Genomic DNA, 26,932 nt, shown 5'->3' with positions numbered 1-26,932 from the left:
AAAGGAAATGATGGGTGCCTCCCAGTATTGTTAGAAGATAGATACAGGAATCGAAGAGAGGAGCCGCATCTTGGCATTTGCTCTAAATGTGGGAACGTTCACACACAGACTCTGTGCCCCACACAGAACACCTAGAAGCAGGAGGTTGGAACGGAGGGTGCTGCAGAGTGGAAACAGTCGGGAGGATCAACTCCAATTCCATCTCCTTTCTTGGGCCAGATTGGAGTGGTGAGGAATCTGTGTCTGTATGGGAGCTTGGAGCAGAGGAAAAGAGCAGTGTTCCTTCTGGCTGGGGAGGCCCAGGAGTGGTGGGGATCATAGATTTTCAAAAAACCAATCACTGCTCTAAGTCCATATTGGATTTTGTCCACTTCACTGACAACCAAAGCAGGTTGCATACAGTCTCTAGTTACATAAAAATAGTAACATCACTGGAACCACAGCGCATTTTCAGAAAGACAGCACATAAGGCAGTAGGCACAGAGGGAAGGAATTTCCCCTAGGAAATAATAGAAAACTCAGCACAGTGATGTACTGAAAATGCCTAAACACCTGTAGATCGCAGCCCACCCCTATCCATCAGAAAAGAGTGTCTTCACAACCATGTTACGAAAAGCTCTGTACTTTTCAACTCTGATTGACAAAGATTTGAATGGTTGGGAATTCTAGGCAAGTAAGGAAACAATATAAGCAACAACATTATAGTCATAATTATGGCTGTAAAATGAGAGCATAAGAGTGAAACAGTGGGACAAGTGAGCTACTTTGTGAGATTGTGGAAAAGTGAGGCTGCTGGTGAAGTTTAAACTTAGTGTTCCATCTTTGCACATAATGCATTCCTAAAAATGAATAAAAATAAATTATAGGACATTTTAGCAACAAAATTACATATTATGAGGGACAGTGTTTTCCCCAGGCAGATTCCTTAAATTAAAAATTACTATAGTTAATATTTTTTAAGTTGTTTTGTTTTGAAAGCGTGAGCAGGGGATGGAGGTGCAGAGGGAGAGGAAGAGAGAATCCCAGGCAAGCTCCCTGCTCATTGTGGAGCCCCACACAGTGCTTGATCTTACGACCCTGTGACCCTGAGTTCGTGACCTGATTTGAATGCTTAACCGGCAGAGCCATCCAGGCGCCCCTGTAGTTAATATTTTAAGCCCCTATATGTTATTTGAGATGTAAAATTAATAAGGACATAGATTATTAAAAAGAATGCAATTTTAAATAATATATCATTCTCTTGACTGAATAGGAATAACATTTACTAGTCAGGAAGATCTAATCTTCAAGTTGAAAAGAAGGATTTAGTTTTTAGAGCCTTGAACTAGAACTGGGATGTTGATTTTGACCATAGTTCCATCAACTTTCCTTCAATCTATAAAGCAAAAGATGTGCAACAATTTGCCATCTTCCCTTGTCTTTTCATGAAATGCAAAGAAACAATATCCTCCTCTTTGGATTTATGGAATTCCCTTTGCATTTGGACCACTGGTATTTTTTTATGCTGAATCCCAATTCAGCATTAAAAAATTCTGTTCTCATTTTCCTTTAATATGGAACATATAGCTAACCAGCTGAAGTCCAGGGAATATCTAAATGGACCTAAATATTTGCCACCTTTAGCATGTCTTTCTGTCGTTCTTATCACAAATATTAGTACCCACATAAGTCTCCAGACTGCTGTACAAATTGGAATGACTAGCATCCTTATGGGGTAGCTTTGACTTGTTTGCTATCTATAGTGTGAAACCTGAATTTGGTGTCAAAGCTGTTTAGAATTACCTGTATATTGTGTATATACATAGTGTACATTAGGCGTACTGGTATATATACATTTCAAGCAAAATGAATTTCGTGTGAAAGATGGGAGATGCACTGTAAGTAATGTAGAACTGAAAATTTCACAGTACAGCTGTAAATGATGACAGTGTTAAAGAGTTTCCTTTGACAGGATGAGGCAAAGGAAAAAAAGCAAAGGAGAAAAAAGATGGACAGAAGGAAAACTGGGACAAAGAAGGAAGTTAGGAACAAACAGTACAGCTTGCTTTATGCCTGCCAGAATTTAGTGTTGTGTTCCCATCCAACACTTTGTATCATGTATACCAGGTGACCCTTTTTTCCTCAACTCACCGCCTGTCTTAGAAGTTATCATCTGGGGGCGCCTGGCTGGCTCAGTCGTTTAAGCGTCTGCTTTCGGTTCAGGTCATGATCTCAGGGTCTTGGGATGGATGCGGACTTTCTGCTCAACGGGGAGCCTGCTTTTCCCCCTTTCTCTGCCCCTCTCTCCTGCTCTGCGTACGCACCGCATGCGCTCTCTCTCTCTCTCTCTCTCTCTCTCTCTCTCTCTCTCTCTCTCCCCCCCAAAAAAAAAAATTATCTACAGGGAAGAGTGGACCATCTGGATGGCTGGGGCTAGTGAGTTTGAGTTCTAGGTTGTCAGTTTGGGCTTTTCATGCTAGATCACACTCTGCAATCCCTTTCTGACTAATCAGCACCAGTACCTTTCGCTTGAGCTTTGTAATGCAAAAAAAAAGAACAAAAGAAACCACATTTATTCAAGAAGCTCTGCTTTTGAGGCCTCTAGTAGCTTATTAGTTTTTGTATAGTCAGAATTATTCAGCCTCTTGAATGAATCTGCCAATAGTGCATAAAGGATATGTTTCCATGAATTCTTTGAGTGAAAAATTACTAGTGTCTTTGTACCTAACCTGAAACCCTACTGTTGCACTTAAACTTCACTGTAGGAGAGAGAATAATTTAAAATTGAAAATTTTATCATAAAATTCTAATAGCATTTACTCTCTGCCAAGGTAGTGTTGTAAGTATTGATCCTATTTTTATTTGTAATTCTATGAAGTAGGTAACTTGTTAACATGTTTTATAACAGAACACTGAAGTCCAGAAATACTAATATATTACAAATTTGAAAAAACCCATTAAGCTGAATACATTAAAGGCACTTAGCTCCTGATGATATATTTAAAGATTTTGTTTATTTATTTGATAGACAGCTGTAGAGGGAACACAAGCAGGGGGAGTGGGAGAGGGAGAAGCAGATTTCCCGCTAAGCAAGAACCCCAATGCGCGGCTCAATCCCAGGACCCTGGGATCGTGACCTGAGCCAAAGACAGACGCTTAACCAACTGAGCCACCCACGCGCCCCTCCTGATGACATTTTGATATATTCCTTTTATCTTACAATAAAAATCATAGAAAACATCATTGTAAACAGTTATAAATTTTTCTTTGAAAAACAGTTAATAGCCATGCTGTATGTACAAATTTACATTCTACTAGGATAACTTAGTCTTCAGTGAGTATAGAGTATGGACTTAAAATAATGACTGAGAACTTAAGAGTTACAGTTTCTGAAACTTAACTATGTGAACTTGAAATTGTATAATACCAAGCCTGTTCTTTTCTCATCTTTAAAATGTAGATATCAAATCTAATGATTTGTAAGATCTGTTCAAGTTGTAAAATTGAGTGCTCTTGCCTTTTTTCCCCTATTCCTTCCTTATCTCATGCTTGGGAACTTCTAAGTATTTAAGCTTAATTCAACTTAAAGAAGCAATATGTAGAATTTAAAACTTTTTCCTTGCCTTTTTTCCCTAAAACACTCTCCCACCATAAAAACAATACATGCTTATTGTAGAAGATCTGGAAAATAGGGGCGCCTGGCTGGCTCAGTCGGTAGAGCATTCAGCTCTTAATCTCAGGTTGTGAGTTAAAGCCCCACATTGGGTATGGAGCCCACTTAAAAGAAAAAAAATCTGGAAAATACTGAGAAAAATGCAAAAAAGCACTCATGAGTTTACACCAACCATTGAAAACAGTTATTAACATTTTGATATATTTTGTTCCACTCTTGTTTTTAAGTAGTTGTGTATATTCACTTTGATTTTTTAATAAATGTATGTGCAAATGACTTTCTAAACTTAACATTTACAGCTGCTGACCAGCATTTATTTTAATTTTTGTTTCCTTCATTTCAGATAGAAGTGGAACTTTAAGGGGGAAAAAAAAAAAGACCATTTATCTACATTGAGTTAAATAAGTTATACTTCTTGGACTTATTTAAAGAACTAGGTGTCTGTGACAAAACTGGGGAGAGATGTGTACCATCAAGAATTTTTGTTTAAAAAAAATATTTGTTTAATAAAAGTTATTGCCTAAGTCCAATTCCTTCAGTACACTGTTGTAATTTATTAGGGGAGTGGTATTACTGGTGACTATGCCATCTAATTTATCCACTCCTTGCTTTTGAAGTAAGATTTGTGTTAGAAATAGAACAAGTCTTGATAATTTTAGTATCATTGCATACATTGGATTTGTTTAAGTAAAATGTAAACCTCTCACGTAGTTCAGCCAATGAAAATTTTATGGAGAACTGCGTCATTCATACTAACCATCTCATAGAGTTCTGTCAGACTTTTTTTTAAGATTCTTTTTTTATTTATTTGATAGAGACATATTGAGAGAGGGAACACAAGCAGGGGGGAGTGGGAGAGGGAGAAGCAGGCTTCCCGCTGAGCAGGGAGCTCGATGTGGGGCTTGATCCCAGGACCCTGGGATCATGACCTGAGCTGAAGGCAGATGCTTAACGACTTGAGCCCCCAGGTACCCCCAGACTTAACTTCTTAAAACAAGAATTCTTTGTAAAGCATCTCCTAAATCTGGTCATGTTTAAACCAATTTATGGAGAAATTTAATTGCTTCAGAGCAAAGCCTATTCTTGGAAACTTTCTAAGATCCAGTTATCTGATTCCAGTATGAAGTAATATTCTTGGGAGGTTTTTAGAATTAATAAACAATACATTTTATTTTTTAACTATACATTTTAAAACAATTTACATAACAAAATGTACGGATAGTAAAGCAGCTCATTATCTGTAAACTTGGTAAGTTTGGCAACGTATTCGATGCTATACCTAACATTATGCCATAGTAATATGTTTTGTATTCTAATTCCTAATGAGATAGTAGTTATCACTTGACTTGTGGGAATATAACTGTGTTTAGAGTTTTTTTAATTTAAAAGTGTTCATGAAAATCAGAAAGATTATAGAATACCAGGAGAACATGGACATTCTTAACCTTTTTTGAGTTGCCAGCAGCTTTGAAAAATCCAACATGCACACAGATTTGCTTACAACTTCAGTTTAGGGCCACCTCTGAGACTAATAATGGTTCACAGTTTAATGACCATTGTTCCATGACTAGTGCAAATTGAATGGGGATCTGTGGGAATCTTGCATTGCTTTCTCTGCTTAAAAACTTCCACCGTCAGTTCCTCCTAAGTTCACTGCATCAGTATGGTCAGGACCTGTCTTGGCATCACTTCATGAGAGGAAGCACTAGTCATGGAGCAGGTAGCATGGTGACAGAGCTGGCTTAAACAGTGTTAAGATACACTGAGTGTTCAGAATATGGCAAGTACATTCTGTTTCACTGGATGCTGGTTCAGTCACTGATGGGTTTCTTAACTCTGGATTCCACGTTAGCAAAAGGAATTAACTGCAGAGGCAGGGGCCAGCATGACAAAGGAAATAGAAACAGTACCTTGGAGGACATTTGAAGGAAAGGGGGATATCAAAGATCAGACTTGGGGACAAGCATAATTTATGTGCTGTCTCCACATGAAACTATCAGAAGATAGTTTGAAAACTCTCAGAAGAGAGGAGTTAGGTTTAGATAAGAGGGTACAACTAGGACCAGTGGATATGTTACGGGTGACAAGACCGTTCTAGTTAGAACTTACTAATGTGAAAGGACTGTTTAATAAAGAACTGAGTTTCAGCTTCTGCCATCCATATCTACAGCAAACACAGCCCATCTCCTGGCCAGGTGAAGGTAAAACCTCACAATAAAGACCCATTTACCTCAGTTCCTGTTACCTGATAATCATGTTCAGCTTTTGAAAAAATTACAAGGCATGCCAGAAGCCAAGAAACAACCTGAAGAGACAAAACAGATTTGTGTAGAGCACGACTTTTGGAACTATCAGACCAGGAATTTAACTGATTAATGTGTTAATAACTCTAATGGAAAAGTAGATACCATGCTAGAAATAAAAAACACTGACAAAGGAAGAGTACCTTTGATGGACACCTCAATAGACTGGACACTGCTGAGGAAAGTATCAGTGAGCTTGATAATAGGTCAATAGAAAATTCGAAACTGAAAAGCAAAAAGAAAAAGGGAAAAATCCAACAGAACATTCGGGAATTGTGGGATAATTTGGAAAGATGCCACACGTGCTTGGAACACAAGGAGAACAATTGAAGCAGAAGAAATATTTGAAGATGTAATGACCAAGAGTTTTCCAAAATTAATGACTGACATCAAACCACTGATCTAGGAAATTCCAAGAACAAATCCTAGACAGGATACCAAAAAACCTACAGTCTACACTTAGGCATATCTTACCCAAACTGCAGAAAGCCAAAGACAAAACCTTGGAAGAAATAGTAGGGGCAAGGGAGATGTAGGATGAGAATTACAGTGGGTTTATCAGCAGAACCACTCGAGCAAGAAGGGAAGAGGGATGAAAAGTGTTGAAAGAAAAACCTCACCAACCAATGAGGTGTCCAATGAAACTACTCTTCAAAAGTGAAGGATAAAGTAGTGAGTTTGCTGTTCAAAGTGGTGAAGAAGAGGTCGAATGACCAGGACAAGAGAAACGTTGGGTCTATTAATTTGTATTCTATATATAAACTATTAGCCCTGGGAGGTGGGTAGGATGTATTCAGCAAAAATGTATTTCAGTGATTTTGAGGAATGTTATAAATCAGATTTTGCTCTTGGAGGTTTGCTCTGAACATGAGCATATTAAGGGTGGGAGGGATGTAGCAAAGAAGCTATTTTTGCTCCCAAAAAGCTCAGAACCTCTGACTTGTGATCTGAATGTTAAAACCTTGTGTAACAGTGTTTCATGAGACACCCAATTTGGTAAACACCAGAGTAGCTGATTATGACCCTGAGATAGTGTGATTCTTTAGTAACTGGATAATATGTACTGAGGGAGTGAGGCTGAACGGTCACACAGAAAATGAAAATAAAGGTAGCATAACTAAATCTACTTCCTCATTTAAATATGAGTAGAATAGAAAAATTAACTTGATTGTTACAGCTCACTGACTAAAATTACTGCTCCCAACTTGATAATTGCTTAATAAACAGAATTAGCTTATATGCTGTTAGCTTCTGGACAACCTCTTCCCCACCAAGATGAAAACTGATAATTAACAGCAGGTTCTGCTTTCCTGGAATATTGGTCATCAGTCCTGAGTAGACTAGCTCCTTGTGTCATTTCCCTTGTGTCTTCTCTGTGTTTTTGCTGCTTTTACTATTATTGGTCCTTTTTGTGTTTAAAAAAATTAGTGTTAAGGCCCATATGCTATTCGTGAGAAAAGGACAACTCTCCACTACTGGGAATTCCAGAGATGTTTAAATGGCAGAGTTAGACTACCTAATAAAAGTCACAATTTGTTTGTGGGATTTTGTTTTACGGACAGGACTTAGTCCTGCCACTGTAGTGATCCTGTATTTGATGTAAAGTAACTTTAAGTTATTTCCTCAGAATACCTATCCCATTAATAATTCCAAGATATGAAAGGGTGACATAATGGTTAAGCATGAGGATTCTGAACCCAGACTTTCTAGGTTTGAATTCCTTTTTGCTCCTTAATTTCTTGATTTTGTGAGAAGTTTCTTAATCAGTAGTTAATTGTGCTTTAGTTTCATTATATGTAATGCAGGGATAATAATGGTTTTTACCAATGAAGATTAAATGGATCACTTAGAACAATGGTTGGCATTTAGTAAGCACATCAAAATTTTAGTTAGGGTCACGATATGCTAGAATGCATCTAGAAATGTATAAAGCTTATTTATAACAGTATCTACCCGTATTACAAGTTAGCATTGATTTTCCAAAACCTAGTTGATAACCAGGTGGGCATTGGGTTCCTTGCAGAAAAAACAGTCCCTGGGAAAACTGTCTTTTTTCCGCTTGTTAACAATTTAGAAGGCTAATGAACCTTTGTAATTAACAGGAATTACTTATTTCAGGGATATTTTTAAAGTAAAATCTGCCTTTAGAAAACTTATTTAGGAGGATGAGAGTAAGCCTTCAAAGGATGTCAGAAGTTGTGTTAGAGATTATTTACACTAAAGTATTTCCCACTAAATGGTAAAACTTGTGCACATAGTCAAGGAAAAATGGCTTCATCAGATCAGAGAGGAGTGTGATGTGATAGGAAATAAAGGATTTGATAGCTGCATTTATACTTTTTTTTAATTATCAAAAGCAGGTTTAGATCCCAAGCCAAATTTGAGTATTTATGGAAGAAAAGTTAGAACAAACCACTCAATATCTTTATCTGCTTTGCCCTTTCTCCTGGAGACGGCAATAGACTTGACTACTCAGTCTCAGAAAGTTCCTAACATCATGGAATTTTTTTTTAAGTCTTGATCAATACTTCAATTAACTTTTCCTATCCTAGCAGAGAGCCCCAACCCCAGGGTAACCAAAATGAAGTCAATTATAGTGAATCCCGAAAAATAAGAATCAAAGCTTATAGTTGTATTGAAGACAGAGGCTTAAGAAAGATGTGTAAACATTTTAAGAGAGGCAAAGGACATAATGGAATACACGTCAAAGAACAAAACCATTTAGGGGTTTGCAAGAGAACAAATAAAAGGAACCAAGATTGTAAAGATTGGGTTCTATAATATAAAAATTATGTCTCAATACTATTTTGAGTGAAGATAACTAACTTTTCCTTCGACACTAATTTGTTCTTTTCTAACCCAAGAATTTACTTATTTTAATTCTCAAATATTTAGTTAAAATAAAGACTGGTAAGAATGATAAAACATAAATAGAACTGAATCAGATTTCAGACTAAGGATACATATATTGAGATATACAGGGAGAAATTAAATTGCTTAGATATTTGCATAGCTATGCCTTCAGAAATACTTTGGAAATAAGGTGTCATGGAAATACTACACCTCTATTTCCATCGTCAAGAAATACTATAGGGAAAAGTCTTTAACCATCCTCCTCAGATGGTCCCTGTTTCCTTTGCTGGGAAAAAAAAAAATCCTAGCATATATTTTTATTGGGTGTTATCCAGTCCCACCACATTGTTCTTGAACCATAAAAGATTGATTTTACAAATGAAAAGTGAGAGAATGACTTCTCAAAGCCCTGTTTTCAGAGCATTCTAAAACCTGGGCTATGCTCAGATTTGCATCCTGCAAACACTACACAAGGCTTGCTCAGTAGAATCGGGATTGGGCTTGCTGCTTGATGCATTCCTCCTACTACAGCAGCTCTCAGAAAGTGGATAGGAGAAAGGAGCTGTAATGTGGTAGGCCTGAGGCTTGCAGTTGCCCAGTTTTTAATGACCACATGCGGATGCAGTTGAAATTCTCCTAAGTCTTTTTTAAAAAGTCACTGTCAAGTATGACCCGAGAGTGGAATTATTAGTAGCATCTGTAAGAAAACAGCCATATAAATATTTAAATTCAGAAATAGTTAAAACATTTATTTAAAGCAATTGGAATTTTAGACAAAGGTATCTGGGTCAGCCTTAAAATAAGTAAGAACTCCAAAGTTTGGAATATTTATTTTCTTTGCTCTTCTTAGTGCAAGATGGTTCTGGTACCATCCCAGAATGATAACCACAAATTATATAGCACTTCATAATTTGAAAACTTGGATGTTAACTTCTTTAATCCTCACATCCCTATTAAAATAGGTATCCCTATTTTATAAAGAAAACACCTGAGGCTTAGATAATCTTAGGGAGTCCTTGCTTAAAATCACATAGGTAGTAAATTGAGGAGGCTTGCACCCAGATCTTCTGACTTCATGCGCAGAAGTATTGCCTAGGGACTTGTTCATAGCTAGTGCTCTGCTAGACACAAAGTGTGTTTCACCTGGATATGAAGACTAGGAAACAGTATAATAGTATTTAAGTTCAGAAATAACTAATAGTAGTGGTTCACAGGAAGTTAGTGTGAGGCTAAAGTAGAAGAAGTTTCTGTGGCAGTGTCTGGTCTTAAGGTAGGTTTTCTAAAATGGAGAGGATTAGACAATATACGCTCAGTTGTAAAGAAAGGGTTTTCCAAAGGTAGTTCGTATTTCAAGCTAGCCTCTAATCCACTTTCAGTGCGCACAAGACATCACACCTAATTCATTAATGTTGAAGTACATGGTAATACAAAGTTTTCAGCCCTTGGGATGGAGACACAACGTGTGTATCTGTAAATGAAACCACATACAGTTTTCAGCAAATAAAGGACAGAAATACAGGCCTTGTTAAATGAGGGAAATAGTGAAGGAGATGTAAAGTGACTCGTGAACAGTTGATGGGAGTGAGGTAAAGTTTTTGTTCCAAGTGCTACTCCTGCCAGAGTGCTGCCTGAGAACATTTATTCTAGTAGTAATTTTAGTGTGTGAGTGAAATTCCAAGTAGCACAACAAAGCTGTGATTATATGGATGTTGTTTCTTAGAATGAAGCTCTTAAAAAGTGAGTTGATTTAACAGCATAGTAACTTGTGAAGAAATAAAAGGTGGCAATTAGCTAATTGAAGTTTGGGAAATCGTGATTAAAAGTTGGGAGAGGTGATTTGAGGAAGCCTGGGGTTCTGAAAAGCCTATTTCTTGTAGACTTGGATATATAACCCATACTCTACTCAAAGTATAGTATGTACGTAATAGTTACGGACTTACGGGGGCCCCTGGCTGGCTCAGTCAGTGGAGTGGGTGACTCTTGATCTTGGGGTCATGAATTCGAACCCCACATTGGGCATAGAGACTACTTTTATAAAAATAGTTATGGATTTATGATGTGTCTCATTTAAAATATTGTAAATAGCTTGGCTAAATGGGTGGTGAAGATTGAAAAGTTGGTTCTCTAGTTAATTTAAATATCATTTGTTCCTAGTAGAAAAGCACTCAGGTAAATTTTTCATTTGATTTATATCCTCTTTTCAAAAATAATTTTTGGGGCGCCTGGGTGGCTTATTCAGTTGAGCAGCTGACTCTTGATTTTGGCTCTGGTCATGATCTCAGGGTTGTGAGGTCAGGCTGCATCAGGCCCAGCCCTTGTCAGGCTCTGCCACTCAGTGGGGAGTCTGCTTAAGGATTCTCTCCCTCTGCCCTCCTCCACCCCAAAATAAATTTTTTAAAAAAAGGTTGTAGCTAAACCATTAATGAAGAAAAGATCTGTATTTTCTTATGAATGTTGCATTTCTTAAATATAAGTGTGTGAAAGGACTTTAGCTATTCAGATGACTAGAATTGTTTTCTGTTATTTTTTGGTGTTCTCAGTGTTCAACTTTCTAGTGTATCCTATATGTGTAGTATGTGAATAGTCAGTAGGATGTCAGAGCAGGATGTTGAGTGATCAGGTAGTAGTGAAAGTTCAGTGTGGGAGAAGTAATCAGGGTAAGATCATTTGGAGTGCTTGGGATTTAAGCTGGCACTTGCAGGATGGATAGAAATTGGATGCAGATCCTGGGCAGGTAAAAGGGATAATTTGGACAAAGAATTCTGAAGAGAAATTTGTATCATTTTTGGCTGCACAAAAATTTTGTGTACAGAGCAGGTTTAATACTACAGAATTCTCATTATTTGTTAGTAAACTTAGTGTATTGCTTTAATATGTTATTTGGAGTCTGAAATTGCAGATCATTCTGCAATATTCTTAACAAATCTGCATCGGAATATGGATAATTTAATATAAATGGTATTCTACAAAACATCTTGAATAGTTTTTGATTGTATCATCTTTTTGAATGGTGATTGTTGTAGCATTTGGCCGAGAATAACTAAGATCTCTATTAGTTTACTATTCATTAATTTTGACAAATGATATTAAATAAAATATGTTGTGTGACTGGCGTCAGGCATTTCTAACGAGCAATTTATGCTTCGTTTTCTAAATCTCAGTTTTCTCATCTGTAAAACAGGGATAGTGATACCTCTGTTGCAGGATTTTTGTGATGATTAAGAATGTATGCAGAGTGGCTTCAATAATCTGGGGAAATGTTTAATTTGTCCATTAGATTTTTTTTAAATAAACTTTTTATTTTAGACAATTTTAAGTTCACAGAAAATCTATGAAGATAGTACAGAGAGTTCCCATTATACCTCATATCCAGTTTCCCCTGTTAATATTTTATGTTAGTATGGTATGTGTCACAATTAGTGAGCCAATTTTTATTAACTAAATTCCATACTTTATTCAGATCTTTAAAAGTTTTACCTAATGTCCTTTTTCTGTTCTAGGATCCCATCTGGGTTATCACATTACATTTATTTGTCATGTCTCCTTAGACTCTTGGCTGTGACACTTTTTGACTTTCCTTGTGTTTGATGATCTTGATAGTTTTGGGGAATATTGCTCAGGGATTTCGTGACATGTCCCTCAGTTGGAATTTGTCTGATGTTTTTCTCAAAATTAGAATAGAAGGAAGGAAGAGAGGAGGGAAGGAGAAAGGAAGGCAAGAAGGGAGGGAGGGAGGAAGACAGGAAGACGCAGAGGTCAAGTGCCATTTTCATCACATTTTATCACGGTACTTCCTATCAAATGACCTATCAGTGTTGATGTGCCCTTGATCGCCTTGCTGAAGCATTGTTAGGCTTCTCCACTGTAAAGTTAGTTGATTTTTTCCCCTTTTCATACTCTACTCTTTGGAAATAAGTCACCGTGTGCAGCCTACGCTTAAGAAGTGGGAATCCATTAAACTTTTCAAATATGAAATGCTTTAAGTGGACCTTTTTGAAATCTCAAATTACACCGATTTGTATTGAATTCTCTCATAAGAACTTGGAGAGCAGATATTGAGTTGGTTAAGGATGATTACTGAGTTCTTCAGATAATGGATGTGAATGGTATATTGTTCTTCTGAGGGTTGGATAGTCATAGTGCCAAAGGAATCTGTTGGGAAAATTAGTATTTTCCTAAGAGAAAAAGTTCAAACCTTTCCACGTATAGGCCTTCCTGATTAACTTTCACTGCTTTTTTTAGTCCTTTTTAATACTAGGAACATTTCTGCCTTCTGTCATTAGCCTACTTCTCTTTCTGGTATGTCTCTTTCCCAACCAGGAATGGGAGGGGACATGCCATATTTTGGTGTACATTAGAATCATAAGGATGTGCTGTGGTATGATGGATAATTCATTAAATCAGGTTCAGTATACATTTATTTTTTCCTGAAACCACGAAAAGCAAAGTTTGACAATATATTGGCTGATGGTAGATATATATATATATATGTAGATATATATAGAGTGGGGGAAGGGTGAAGCAAAATGGCTTAAGATGGCTCAGAAGCATTTCTGTATATACATTCAAACAGGCCTAATGGGCTCCTGCACGTTTCATGGTTTATAGATAGATTTTTATTTGCTGCCTCTGAAGCCCAAATCTCACTTCCAGCTCAGAATGCTAGAACCACATTTCCAAGTGCCTTCTACTAGAAGTCCCAAGGATAACACACTTCACATGCTGAAAATTGAACTGTTTACTTCCCCAAAGGAGTTTCTACCCATCTTTGCAATCTCAGATAATAGCACCTCCATCCAACCATTCATCAAGCGTAAAACCGCATCATTCTTCACATCAGAACTACAACCAGTCCTGCTGATTTTTCTTAGTACAGATTGTTTTTGTCTTTTGAGTTAAGGTATTGTGTGCATACAGTGTAGTTTGTAAAGTGCATTGCTGCTTGACATACGGTGTAATTTGTGAAGTGCCCTACTCTGTCTTTCTTAGACATTTGCAGTAAACTCCTAATTGGCTTTCTTCCTTAGGTTCATCCTCTTAAATGTGACTGTATTTGGTAATGTAATTAATTTCTTCACTTTGCACCATGCTCTGTGGTGGTAGTGAATTGGCTTGCTCATATCATGCTCTTTATCCTCACTGCCCTGTTATCTTGCTGTTCCCATGTCCTATTATGTTCTACTCACCCCTCCTCAGTTCTGAAAACCTTCCCTGAACTCTGCAGCATGGCAAAGTCCTCCATCCTCCAGTTCTGGTATGTCACAGAAAGTGTTTTTTGCCTCTCATGGAATACATCATACTTTATTGTAATTACTCATTGTTTGCATGCCGATTAAATTGTGTATTCTTCTAGGTAAGGATTATGATTCATCTTTGTGTTCCCAGCAAAGTGACTGGTACCTTCTATAGTAGATACTCAAGAAATGTTTAACTGAAGTATGGAGTAGATCAGTTGAGACCTTCGAATTCAATATCAAATAACAGAATGATGCATTTGTTTGAAAAATGAAAATGAAAATAATATGCAGTAAGAGCTAGAATCTCAAGTCAGAAGACTGTCAAACTGACATCTAAAATGTTGGTATGTAAATTAGTAGGTGTTATGAGTTACAGGTGATGTATAGAAAGCAGTTATTATAAACAGTGTGTATTTTCTATGGCATTGCTTTTGTTTGACCCTTTTGACCATCACTCATGTTCATCACTGGTTTTTATATAATATTTGCATGAAAAGAATGGTCTCTCCAAGAAATCAGGTTGGAATTTGGTGGAGAGTATATTGTATGAGCTTGGCATTTACTGCACCTGGAATAACAGGCTCACCCTTATCCTTGAATGTTTTTCTTTTTTAAGTGAATTTCTTAGTAGAGTAACAGAACTTGGAATTCATTTCCCATTAAAAACAATACTATTTGGGGGTGCCTTAGTGGCTCAGTCGGTTAAGCATCCGACCCTTGATTGCGGCTCAAGTCATGATCTCAGCATCAGGAGATCAAGCCCCACATCGGGCTCCGAGTTCAGCACAGAGTCTGCTTGTCCCTCTCCCTCTGCTCCTCCCCATGAGCGTGATCTCTCTTTCTCTCTCTCTCTAATAAGTAAAATCTTCTTAAAAAAAGAAACAATACTGTTTGTGGCACTGAGGTTCTCAGACTCACAAAGCCTTTTTTCCCTCCCTTTAATATTTTTATTGAGATGTAATTCACATACCATGTAACAATGTACAGGTTTGTTTTTTTTAAGATTTTATTTTTAAGTAATCTCTATACCCAACAGGGAGCTCCAACTTATAACCCCCAAATCAAGAGTTAGATGCTCTACTGACTGAGTCTACCAGGCATTCCTACAGTGTACAGTTTTTAAATATATTTATAGGATTTTGCAGCCATCACTACGATCTATAATTTCAGATCATTTTTATCCACCCTAAAGGAAACCTCTTAACCATTTCCACTTCATCCCACCCCAAGCCCTAAGCTTGGCTCTATATTTGGCTCTTCTGGAGATTTCATATAAATGGAACCATACAGTATATAGTCTATTAGCTAGCTTCTTTAACTTAGCATGTTTTCAAGGGTCTTTCATGTCGTAGCATATATCAATACTTTGGTTTTTTTTTTATGGCCAAATAATACTACATGGTAGAAATATATCATGTTTTGTTTCTCTGTTCAACTGAAGGATATTTGAATTTTTTCCTACTTTTTGGCTATTATGAATTACTATGAACATTCATATTAAAATTTTTGTGTGGCCATACATTTTCATTTCTCATATATTCCTAGGAGCAGAATTGCTGGGTTATATGGTAACTATATTTTTTTAGGAATTGCCAGACCACTTTACATTTCCCCCAGCAGTGTATGAGGGTTCCAGTTTCTTCACATGTTTGTCAGCACCTGTTATAGTCTGTTTTTTGTTGGTGGTGTTTATTTATTTGAGAGAAAGAGAATGAGCACACATGCATGAGTGGGGGTGGGGGAGGGGCAGAGGAAGAGAGGAAAAGAATCTGTAGCAGACTCCGCACTTAGTGTGGAGCCCGATGTGCGGGCTTGATCTCACGACCCGGAGATCATGACCTGAGCCAAAGTCAAGAGTCTGATGCTTAACCGACTGAGCCACTCAGGTGCCCCTTGTCTGTCTTTTTTATTATAGCCATAATTGTAGGTGTAAAGTACTATCTTTGTGGTTTTCATTTGCATCAAGTTTTTCATACTGGCAGAATAAACAATACTATACATTTGCAGTAAAAGCAGTATATATCAGCTCAGTATTGCTAAGGGAAGGGGCTTAATTTCTTAATGGTTTTGCTCGGGGAATTTTTTATCTTAAATTTTCTTCTCTTTGGAGCTAGAACAGAATTGAATTTATTTAGGGAAAAAAGTTAAGTTGGAACATAAAATAAATTTTTTGAAAGCTATTTTTGCAAAATGCGTGTTTAGTTAGTAAAGAATGAGAAGATTATGAAAGGGATTTTAAAAACTGGTATTGGCTTTACTTATTGACTGACTTATCAGGTTGAATTTCCCGATACAGTACATGTGTGTCACTGGACCCACAATTTTCGTTTTCTCTTTCATGCTTAGGGTTTTTTGTGGCGTTTTTTTGTGGGGTGGGGGCAGTGTCAGTGTTGGTTTACTAATAGAATAAGGAGAGATTTGTTTTTCTCAGCTTTACTGAAGTAAAATGGACAGATAAAATTGTATAGTGATGATTTGACACATGTCTACTTTGTTGAAATGATCACCACAATCAGGGTAATTAACACATCCATCATGTCACATAGTTGTGTGTGTGTGTGTGTGTGTGTGGTGAGAACACTTAGGTCTCCTCTCAGCAAATGTCAAATACACAACACAGTATTATTAAATATAGTCAACATGCTGTACATTAGATCTCCAGAGCTTATTCATCTTGTAACTGAAGGCTGGTACCCTTTGACCAGCATCTCCCCATCTCCCCCTGCCACCCCAGCTTTGGTAACCACCATTCTACTGTTTCTATTGAGTCACTTTTTTTTTTTTTTAAGATTCCACATGTAAGTGAGATTATACGGTGTTCATCTTTCTCTGACTGATTTCACTTAGCTTAATGTCCTCTAGGTTTATCCATTTGCAAATGTCAGAATTGTCTTTTTTCTTACAGCTGAATAATATTCCATTGTATATATGTATGTACCACATCATCTTTATCCTTTCATTTGTTGACAGAAACTTAGTAGTTTCCATATCTTGGCTGCAGTGAACATGGTGTGCAGATATCTCTTGGAGATAACTGATTTTCTTTCTGAGGTCAGTGTTAGATATCTGTTCTGACACCAGGAAGTCACCTTCAGCTATCTTTTTCCCTACTTCTTTCCTGCAAATTAGTTGACCTACAGTTTAGCTCCTATTATGAATCTTTTAATTGCTTTTCACCATAGTCTCCACTGTTCTTGACAGTACCCTTAGGCTTGAACTTCTTGCTTTGTTGTTGTAACTAAAATGTGAAGAGATTAGGTTCTCAGCTTTCCCTTTCTGATTAGACCATCACCTCCTGAGTCGTGGGCAAGGCTTGTCGGTGCCCCAGGATTCTTGGCTTGCCACATATAAGGTAGAGCCTCTGTTTCACCAATGGGGGCTGAGTGAAGGGCCTCTGTGAGGCAGCCTTAGCAACAGGTGGCTGGGGATAGGATGACAAATGCTGATGCCTTGCCCTTCTCAGGAAGAAAGCCCTCTGACTGGGAGCTGCCAGAGAGTAATCCTTGTGTTCTTGCAGTGGTCTGAGGGTTCTGGAATAGATGTTTCTTCATATGTTCTTTACCTTTAGGATCATTTCCAGAAGATTTAAATGGCTAGTACGGTTTTTAAAAAGTTTTCACCAGGAAGTGGGTCAGTTGAACTCTTCACACTGTCATGCTGGAAGTGAGTCTCTAGGTCACTGGTTCTGAAAGAACATTTTGAGTCTTTAATTCCCTCTTAACTCTCCCCCACATTACTCCATCTTATTCTCCTTTTGCCCAACTTTATTTTCTTCATTGTATTTATATCTGAAATAATATTTATATGTTTTTTATGTTTCCTTCCTCCTGAAATGTTAGCTTTGTGGAGGCAGGAGACCTCATCTGTTTGTTTTTTTTTAATGCTGTATCTCCATTACTTAATAAATATACACTTGGCATATGCCAGGGACTGCTGCGATAGCATTTCTCCATAAGTGCTGTGAGCATTGAAGGTGCTGTGATGATTTTGATTTGAGAGAAGTACTGTTCATTACTGTACATCAGAATCAAAGTAGTAATACAGCCTCTTGTAAACATTGTTGCCATAAGAAACCAACCTGAGGAATCTTGGAGCCTTTTTCTAGACCACCTAGTCAAGTAATTTAAGACTTTCAGGGCTATGGCCTGGTTCACGTTATCAGGTAGTTACCAGGTTTCATCCGTTTCTTCAGGCTCACATGAGACAGCTTGCCACAGCTCCTTAAATCTTCTGGGTAGGAGATCCTGCCTGTGGTAGTAAGCAGAAAGCTTTTGACTACTACATGCTTTTGTTTCTATTTGGGAAAGTATGACTTCACATGCTTATGAAAGATAACCCTTCTCATGGGATTATTGAGATGATTTCATATTTTAATGCCTGGCATATAATGGACATTCAGTAAATGGCAGCTTTTGTTTATATTTGCCAATTTTTTGTTTGCAGTAGATACCAATTGGCTGAAGGCTTTTAGCTGCCAATGTCATTTGAATCAAATCTTAATTGAAGAACAATTATCTGGATGCTAGAAACTAGAAATTAGGGTGAGCAGTAATGACTACTAAAGGCATATATGACATTTTTCAAAAAATATTCTCTAGCAGAGAATAATTGTTTTTGAACATGTTTGAACAGCATCTGAATATATCATGCTGACCTCAGAGTGTTTTATGTATTATTTATTCAAGAATGATTCAGCTAAGAACAGTGGGACAGATGGAGATAAGTGTTTGCCCCCATACCAGTGTGTTTTGAGGAAGAAACGTGCTAAATGTGGACATGAGTAATGAGATCCTACTGAGAAGTATGCATCTAGAATGTGAAATATTCTGGTGTTAATCTTTTGTATGCCACTCAGAGCTATTATACTGAAACTTACTTGGTGTTCCAGTGTGTATCACTGATGAAGGAGATAGGGGAAGGGGAAAATCATGCCTTGAGATTCTAGATTTCTGTTAAACTCTCTTTTACTCCATATTGATCTTCATGATAAATTAGAGATGCAGGGACATGAGACATGGCAAGAATTGACACCTCTCCTATGTGCCCAAAGCTGTCCTTGAACTTTTCCAGCCTTGCCCACTTTGCCTGCTACTGTGTGCCCAGTTCCCCGTGCTTCAGAATTCTCCTCTCTCCCATTCCCTTAGAGCAGTTGAGTTTTAGTAATTCTTACAAATTCCTTTCCCCACATGTGGTTATTCTTTAAAGGAGGAGGCTCAATCATGCAAAGGAACCTCACAAGTTGATTTCATTTAGGCAGAAAAACTAAAAAAGTGGCTCACAACTCTGTATTAGCATTCTTTTGGGAACTTCTACAAAATCCATGAACTCTGGACCCACTTCCAGAGATTATTCTTATTTAATTGCTCCGTAGTAGGACTGAAGTTCTCTTGAAAAAAATCTGTTTAGTCAAAAATTTCTTAGCTGATTCTGATGTACAGAGTTGAGAAACACTAAAGAAGAAGGGCTTTTTGTGGATAGGCCTCCTGCCCAAAATGAAAGCTTATCGGTCAACTTTTCTGTCTTGTTTTTGAGATCAGCCTTGGTTATTGGTTAGAGGGAGGGAGAAAGTTTCTAGTCTTTTCTGGAAGAAAGAATACCCATTTTCTAGATTCCCCCTTTCACATCCCACCTCCACTAGGTGATGGAGCGTAGAAGGATCCTCTCTCTCCATGTGGAAGTCTGGCTACTGCAGTTAAAAGGAGATATTCCCAGTGTAGAGAATGGGCTGTTTCCCTCTAAGCCAAATACGATCTTGATTGTTTTCCAGTCTCTGAGTCTTTGGGCTACTGTTGGCAGGGTTTCCTAAACTTTTGGGGGCCATTGGAACCATTTAGTGGTCTGGTGAAGCTTTGGACCGCTTTGAAGTTCAGTATTTTAATGTAGAAAGTAAAATGCATAGCATTACAAAGGAAACAAATTATATATAAAATACAGTTGTTGACATAGTAAAATTTGTATAATAATATATGCTTCTTTACTGACAGATTATATAACATTTAGTTGGTCTAATAACTACCATAATTTCAAAGTCATGGTGATAAATGTAAACAATATTGGGACGCCTGGGTGACTCAGTCAGTTAAGTGTCTGCCTTTGGCTCAGAGTCCTGGGATCAAGTCCCGCACTGGGCTCCCTGCTCCGCGGGAAGCCTGCTTCTCCCTCTGCTGCTCCCCCAGCTTGTTCTCTCTCTCTCTTTCTCTCTGACAAATAAATAAATAAATAAACAATATTTCAAGATAGCTTAAAAAAACTATAATGTAATATTATAGCAACTTGTTTCTATTGGAGACGAACTCAAAGGTACTGATAATACTCCTGTGGTTTGTTGCCAACATTCACAATTGAAAATAATGCTAATACTCAGTTTAGTTTTGTGAAAACAGATACGTAAGTTTTCTTATCCAAGCTCAAGGATGCCTGAAAATCTTATATGTTGAGGTTAAGTATACTAATCTGTTAGTCTTCTTTTCACAGATGTGTCACAACAGTGCCAGAACACAGATGTGGGTGGCTTAGTTAAGCATTGGACTCTTGATTTCAGCTCAGGTCATGATCTCAGGGTTGTGAGATCGAGCCACGCCCAGCATGGAGCCTGCTTAAGATTCTCTCCCTCTGCCCCTCACCCCCTCCTGCTTGTGCTCACACTCTTTCAAAAAAAGAAAAAGATTGTGGTTTTTCATAATAATAGAGTTTACCTAGCAGTATATTTCCAAAGTCCCTCCTTTGATCCTAATGCTAACATTGTAATCATCCTTTTTTATTTAGCATTAACTGAGTGTAATACCAGATTTTATGCAGAGTATTAGATAGTTCTTCTCTCAACTCCAAGAATGTTAATGAAGGTGGTTTGATGTTACAGGAATACAAGCGGAAGTTAGCCAGAGTTTCCCTGGTGCGCAAAGAACTCAGGTCCCGGATCCAGAGCCTGCCAGACTTATCCCGATTGCCCAATGTCACTGGAAGCCACATGCACCTGCCCTTTGCGGGGGACATCTACAGTGAAGATTGATGACCAGTCTCTTTCCAGGGCCCAGGACTTTGCAAGAAATGGAGACAGGTTAGGTGGACAGTCCTGTAGCGTTATTTTTGTATATGGTTGAGAGAATGACTAACAAAAGAAGTGACAAGTAATTTATAAAATTGTTTAAAATGTTGGTTTGTTTACTATTTTATTGGTAAGTTAACATGACTTAGTTTAAACAAAGTGATGATCTCTGTGTATTAATAAGCTCACAGATAGTGATTATTTTCAAAAGATCTTTTTGTAAATTTTTTTGATCCAGGGCCTTGTGAGAAATTCCATGTTTCTATTTCTTCGTGTATTTTCAAATAGTTTTCTTTATTTTCTTCGGTATCTAATCACTGTAAAGTATGTAATTCCTAAAGGGTGAGAACTAATCAAGAGTTGGTAGAGACTTTATAATGGTATAGTTAGGACTTGATTGTAGAAGTGACTAAATGTTCCAACTTAAGCTTCACCCTTCTCCCTGACCAAAATATCAGTTCTGTGCCTCTTTAATGCCTTTGATTCCTTATTCCCTAGAGGTCAGTAATTTAACACTAAAGGGTCAGATTAAAGCTTGGAGAACTTTTCCACAATAGTACTGTAGGGGTTCCATTGCAGCTGCCAGTGTAGAATAAAAGGAGTGTTAAATAGGGACCCCCTTGATCAAACTGTTTAGAATTATTTGAGTAGGTTAATACCAAAATGCTTTGGAAATGTTGTAAAACGTGACCTTCTACCAAGAAGACAACTTTGATTCTGAAACTGATTGCTATTTTCAAATCAGTCTCTTTTTAACATAATCGATCCCTTTAACATAAAGCCATCTAGGGGATTAAAAGAAACATAAAATAATGGTACTTTTATTATTCGCTTAGCCATTTAACTTGAAAAACAATAGTATTTTTAGCTCTAAAATCTCAACACAATATTTCTTGAATTTCAGTAAAGTAACCTGGAACATTTTTAATGTTTCCTTAAGGTTTTTGAATGACTGTATATTTGGAAATTAAGCAGTGCTACACTACAGGGTAGATCTGGCAAATGCTATATTTGTATATTTAGAATTACCAAAACAAATGTACTTTTACCTTTTATTTCTAACCCTGTGTGTTAGAGCAGTTGCATGCTCTTCTGCTTTCTTTTTAAATCACATTGTTAAGCTGTGGATTTGTACTCAATAATGACTTAGGATAAACATTATTTTCATTCATCACATATTAGACATTTTTCTTTTCCTTGTAAGCAGATTCAAACTAGGTAGTCAATAAAACATCTTTAAATCCCACAAGCCAATTATGTCTCACTAGTCTGAATGGCTTCACTCTTTTGTTCTCATTATTAGGAATTATAGTTAAAATGAATTTATATGTGAAGGAGAAGGCAAGTATTTATTTTCAGTACCCAATAGTTCTGGAAACAGTGCTTTTAACAGTTTGACCTCTCTCCAAAACATAGACACATATTAGTAGTCCCCATCCATATGTGGCTTATATTCCAAAGTCTTTTAGTCAACTTTTGGGCCTCTGGGCACATTTTCTCACAGAAACAATAGTAGTTAGGTTCCCTATAAATACTACCACAGAAAGCTCATCTGGGAACCTAATCCACTTAACCATGAATGTACTTAACTTGTAATGTGGTTGACAAATTACTAACAGACCCTGACCAGCATTTGTAACATCACTGTAACTAAGGAAATGGTGTGCAGCAGCCAGACTCACGCACTGGGGTGACTGTCTGTCTTGTGTACCTCTGTCCCTAGGTGTAGGATATGTAAGAAGATTCAGCATGGGGGTGGTGGGGTAACCAATGCACAATTATAAAAACCTAGTTATACCTGTTATAAAAGTATACCATGTAAGTTAGTTTTTCTTGTTAAAGTGAAAGCAAAAACTTGTATATTAATTTATTTTCAATGTCTTGATCTTATTTATGATCTGCTAAAGTGGTGACTTACCCATTCAAAATATATTTTTTCCATTTAAAACTAATTTATAAACTATGTACTCCTGGGAAGATTTGAATTATTAGAAGTTTGTTGAAATATTTTCACCACTTAAGACAGACTTCTGACGTAGATACTGATTTTAATGCCAGTATCTGTTCTAAATATTTATGATAAAAATGCATTATTTTTTTAAAGAGCTTGATGCGATTTGTGATAAGTGATAGTACTCAACCTAAATCCTACCCCCAGTCCCACCCTTTGACCAATCCTCCACAAACCTTTAGCTGTTGGTTAATTCACTAACTGTAAACACAAATTAATATGGTCTGGTTTAGAAGTTATCTTTTCAGCCTTATGATAGTTAACATGGTAAGCCTTAGCAGCAAATAGTCTTCCTTTCTAAAAGGTAGACTTAGATTTCCTCAAGAAATGGGGTAAGATGGGGTACTATAATACCAAATTCTAAATCATGAGCATTTTCTCCACTGTGTATGTACATGAGGCAAATCATGCATCTTTGAGTGCAGTTTGGCCTGGCCCCTCAAGAGAAAAGCATGTCACCACACTTGCAGTAGGGGTACTGTGGTTTGAATGGACACCATCACTCTTTTCTCCACAAACAGTGCAGACAGCTGTCTGGAGTGGCAATTTGAACAGATTCCCTGGCGTTCCCTCTGCTCCTTCCATCACTACAGTAAGTAAAAGAACCACCTGGGGGAACCCGGGAGTCTGAGAAAATAAATCAGCTATGCTCAATAGCCAAACTCCCCCTCTAGGAAAACCAGTCCAGACGCAGCTATTTTGGTACCTCTTCTCACATGCACTCTGAATCAGGGTTTTTCTATAAGAATTCCTTCAGAATCAGCAAAAGCTGGGATGACCTGGTTATCTTGATTTGCAAAATTAAAAGAACAAAACTAGGTTGTCATTTGTCACTGTAGATGAGCAGATAGTCTATTAAAGTATAGTTCTTGAACTGGCTCTGAGAAATCTTTAGAAAGAAAAAACTCAAAAGTACAAATTAATTGGGAAAGTTAGAATGCCTGTTCTGAATTTTCCATTCTAAAAATTTGTATTATATGAAATAATATAAAGCTACAAAACTGCTTTGTATTCTATTAAGAAATAGCTCCTAAAGATGTAGTCTTGTTTCATAGTTGTTGCACTATATCAAAGCTTTTTAAAGTGTAAACCCAGTTCTTCTCTGTATAGAAAGGGAGCATTGTGTTACTGAATTTATTTATACAGAGCATTTGTTGCCGTCTGTAATTCCAGCCATCCGCACACAAGTCTGTTCTGAGGTGGCAATAGCACATGGGAAGATGAAGTTTCCCTGTTTATTTACCCCTTTTTCTTTGGCTGTATCTGATGACAATATAAGATGTTCTTAATAAAGTTTTATGTTGTTTTTGAAATGTGTGGATGATTTCTGTGAATCTGATTAATTAGATGTGGGATGGGAGGGGAGAGATTAATGGACTGAGAAGGAAGCAGAGTACTGGAAGTATTCAGTGACTTATGGTGGAGAAACTGTTGAAGGAGATTCCTTTGGCTTGGCCAGTGGTTCCCAAACTTGAGCGAACATCAGAATCACCTGGAGGGCGATTAAACTACTGATTACTGGGCCCCCGCTCCCAGAGCTTCTGGGGGAAGGCCTAATAGTTTCGATTTTTAACAATTTGATGCTGATGCCACTGAGTTGAGGGACCACATTTTTGACAACCACGACTCTAGACCAACTTTAAAGTCCATGATGTGCTTCACAATTTGTAATTCCAGGTAATGAGATAATAAAGTATGGGGTTTTTTTTTTTTTAAGATTTTATTTATTTATTTGAGAGAGAGAGAGAATGAGAGATAGAAAGCACGAGAAGGAAGAGGGTCAGAGGGAGAAGCAGACTCCCTGCCGAGCAGGGAGCCCGATGCGGGACTCGATCCCGGGACTCCAGGATCATGACCCGAGCCGAAGGCAGTCGCTCAACCAACTGAGCCACCCAGGCGCCCTAAAGTATGGGTTTTAAGCTCATTCTTCAGCAGGTTCCTTATGGGGAGAGAACAAGATCCCCTCTTCTTTTGTGACCTACCGCACAGTAATGCCAAAGTGCTTTTGAGTGAACAGGTACAGTTGGTACCTTGCACTTCTGGAGCACAGACCCTCACCACATCTTGAATCTAAAGCAGAACTGCAAGTACTAAAAATCTGTGAGAATCTCTAGGGCATGTTTGCCAAACTTCTTTGATAAGACTCACTTGGGACATTTTCAGAAAGGGCACCTACCTACTGAATCAGAATTTTGTGTGATTCTTATCGTCTAGAAAGTTGAGGAAATGTCTTCCTCTGGTCACTTTATCTGAATCCAGGTGCTCCCCACTCCCACCCCAGTTTTCCCCCTTTGCAGTAGCCGGTTTTATACAGTGGAGCCTATAACCAAAGATGCTCTTTCTGGAGATTTGGGATCCAGAAGTCTGCATTTTAAGCAAGGCACGCAGATGATTTTGATGCACTTTGAGAAAGACGGCACTTTGAGAAACAGTGCCCTACAAAGCAAATTATAGTCTATACTAAACAATAGTGGTAGTTCACACGTATATGGTACTTAACTGTGCATTGGGAACTGTCCTAAGCACTTCATATATCCTTTGCAATAGATACTCTGATTATCCACTTCTACATACTAGGAACTAAGACAGTGTAAATTCTTTGTGACCCTGAACAGGTGAAATGGTGAAGCTGGGATTCAGACCGAGCTGCAAGTTCAGCCCTGAGCCTGTGCTTCTTAACCACTACACGATGATGCCTATTACATGGATACGTAGTGTAGCAGCTCCATGATTACCAAATCCACGTTTTGCATCACATGTCAAGTTAAGAGTGAAATTATAACATTATGCAAGTATGCAAGTTAAAAACCAGCACTACTGGAGGGGGCTTATCAAAGGATGTTACACCCAGGTTTGTTTTTGTTTTTGTTTTTATTGAGGTAAAATACATGTAACAAAAATAAAAAACACGTAACAAAAAATTTATCATTTTTTAGTGTACTCTGGCATTAAGTACATTGATGATTAACATTGTTGTGCAGCCATCACCACCATGAATCTTTAGATTTTTCATCTTCCCCAATGGAAACTCTACCCATTAAACAATAACTGCCTATTCCCCAGCCCCTTGCAAGCGCCATTCTACTTTCTGTCTCTGTGAATTTGACTTCCCTAGGTACCTCATATAAGTGGGATTAAAAATATTTGTCCTTTTGTGACTGGCTTATTTCACTTAGCATAGCGTCTTCTGGGTTCATCCATGTTGTATCATGTGTCCTTTTTAAGACTGAATGGTATTCCATTGTATGGATGTGCCACATTTTTTTTATCCATTTGTCTGTTGATGGACACTTGGATTACTTCCACATTTTGTTGTGAATAATACTGCTATGAACATGGGTGTACAAATACTGTGCAAGTTCCTGCTTTGATTTCCATTTGTTTTTTTTTCAAAGCAGTACTTATATTCACATCAACAAAGTAGAGTTAGAATGAACTATTGATAAGGATATTCTAGACAGTTGATGTCCAATCTTTTGAGATATACAGAGATTATTCAACTGCATGTTTTCTCTCAATGAGTTTACAATCCAGTGGGAGTGAAATACAGTGATAACTTTTAGAATTGCCCAAAGCTTACTTTCATTTTTAAACGGCATATTTCTCCTAAGTTAGTGGTTCCGTAGGCCAGCAGTATTAGCCTTAGCTGAGAACTTGTTAGCAGTGCAAATTCTTGGGCTCCAGATTGAATCTGAAAAATCAGAGGATTGGTACCAGCAATATATCTTTTTAACAAGCCCTCTAGGTAATTCCAACCCACACTCAGGTTCCAGGTTTGCTTTGTGCATCACTGTTCCAGGCATCCAACACTTTACCTCAGAGAGATTTGTG

At 37.6% G+C, this 26,932-nt stretch overlaps 1 protein-coding gene across 4 annotated transcripts in view; it reads left to right on the top strand.

Moving 5' to 3' along the window:
• Positions 1-24,412, top strand: part of RPRD1A (regulation of nuclear pre-mRNA domain containing 1A) — a 72,459-nt gene extending 48,047 nt beyond the window's left edge. Inside the window, exons 7-8 of one of the 4 annotated variants that reach the window (XM_027575456.2) lie at positions 20,905-21,102; positions 23,623-24,412. In XM_027575456.2, the coding sequence (XP_027431257.1) occupies positions 20,905-21,054 (150 nt within the window). In that variant the 3' untranslated portion in view covers positions 21,055-21,102; positions 23,623-24,412. Of the gene's footprint in view, positions 1-3,995; positions 4,329-20,904 lie in introns of those variants that run through there. The other 3 variants (XR_003516822.1, XR_003516823.1, XM_027575455.2) reach the window with 3 other exon arrangements.
• Positions 24,413-26,932: the final 2,520 nt, after the last annotated feature.

The sequence above is a fragment of the Zalophus californianus genome, chromosome 14 (genome assembly GCF_009762305.2).
Source record: "Zalophus californianus isolate mZalCal1 chromosome 14, mZalCal1.pri.v2, whole genome shotgun sequence".
In the NCBI taxonomy this organism is placed as follows: domain Eukaryota; kingdom Metazoa; phylum Chordata; class Mammalia; order Carnivora; family Otariidae; genus Zalophus; species Zalophus californianus.
This window is presented reverse-complemented; position numbering and strand designations above follow the sequence as displayed.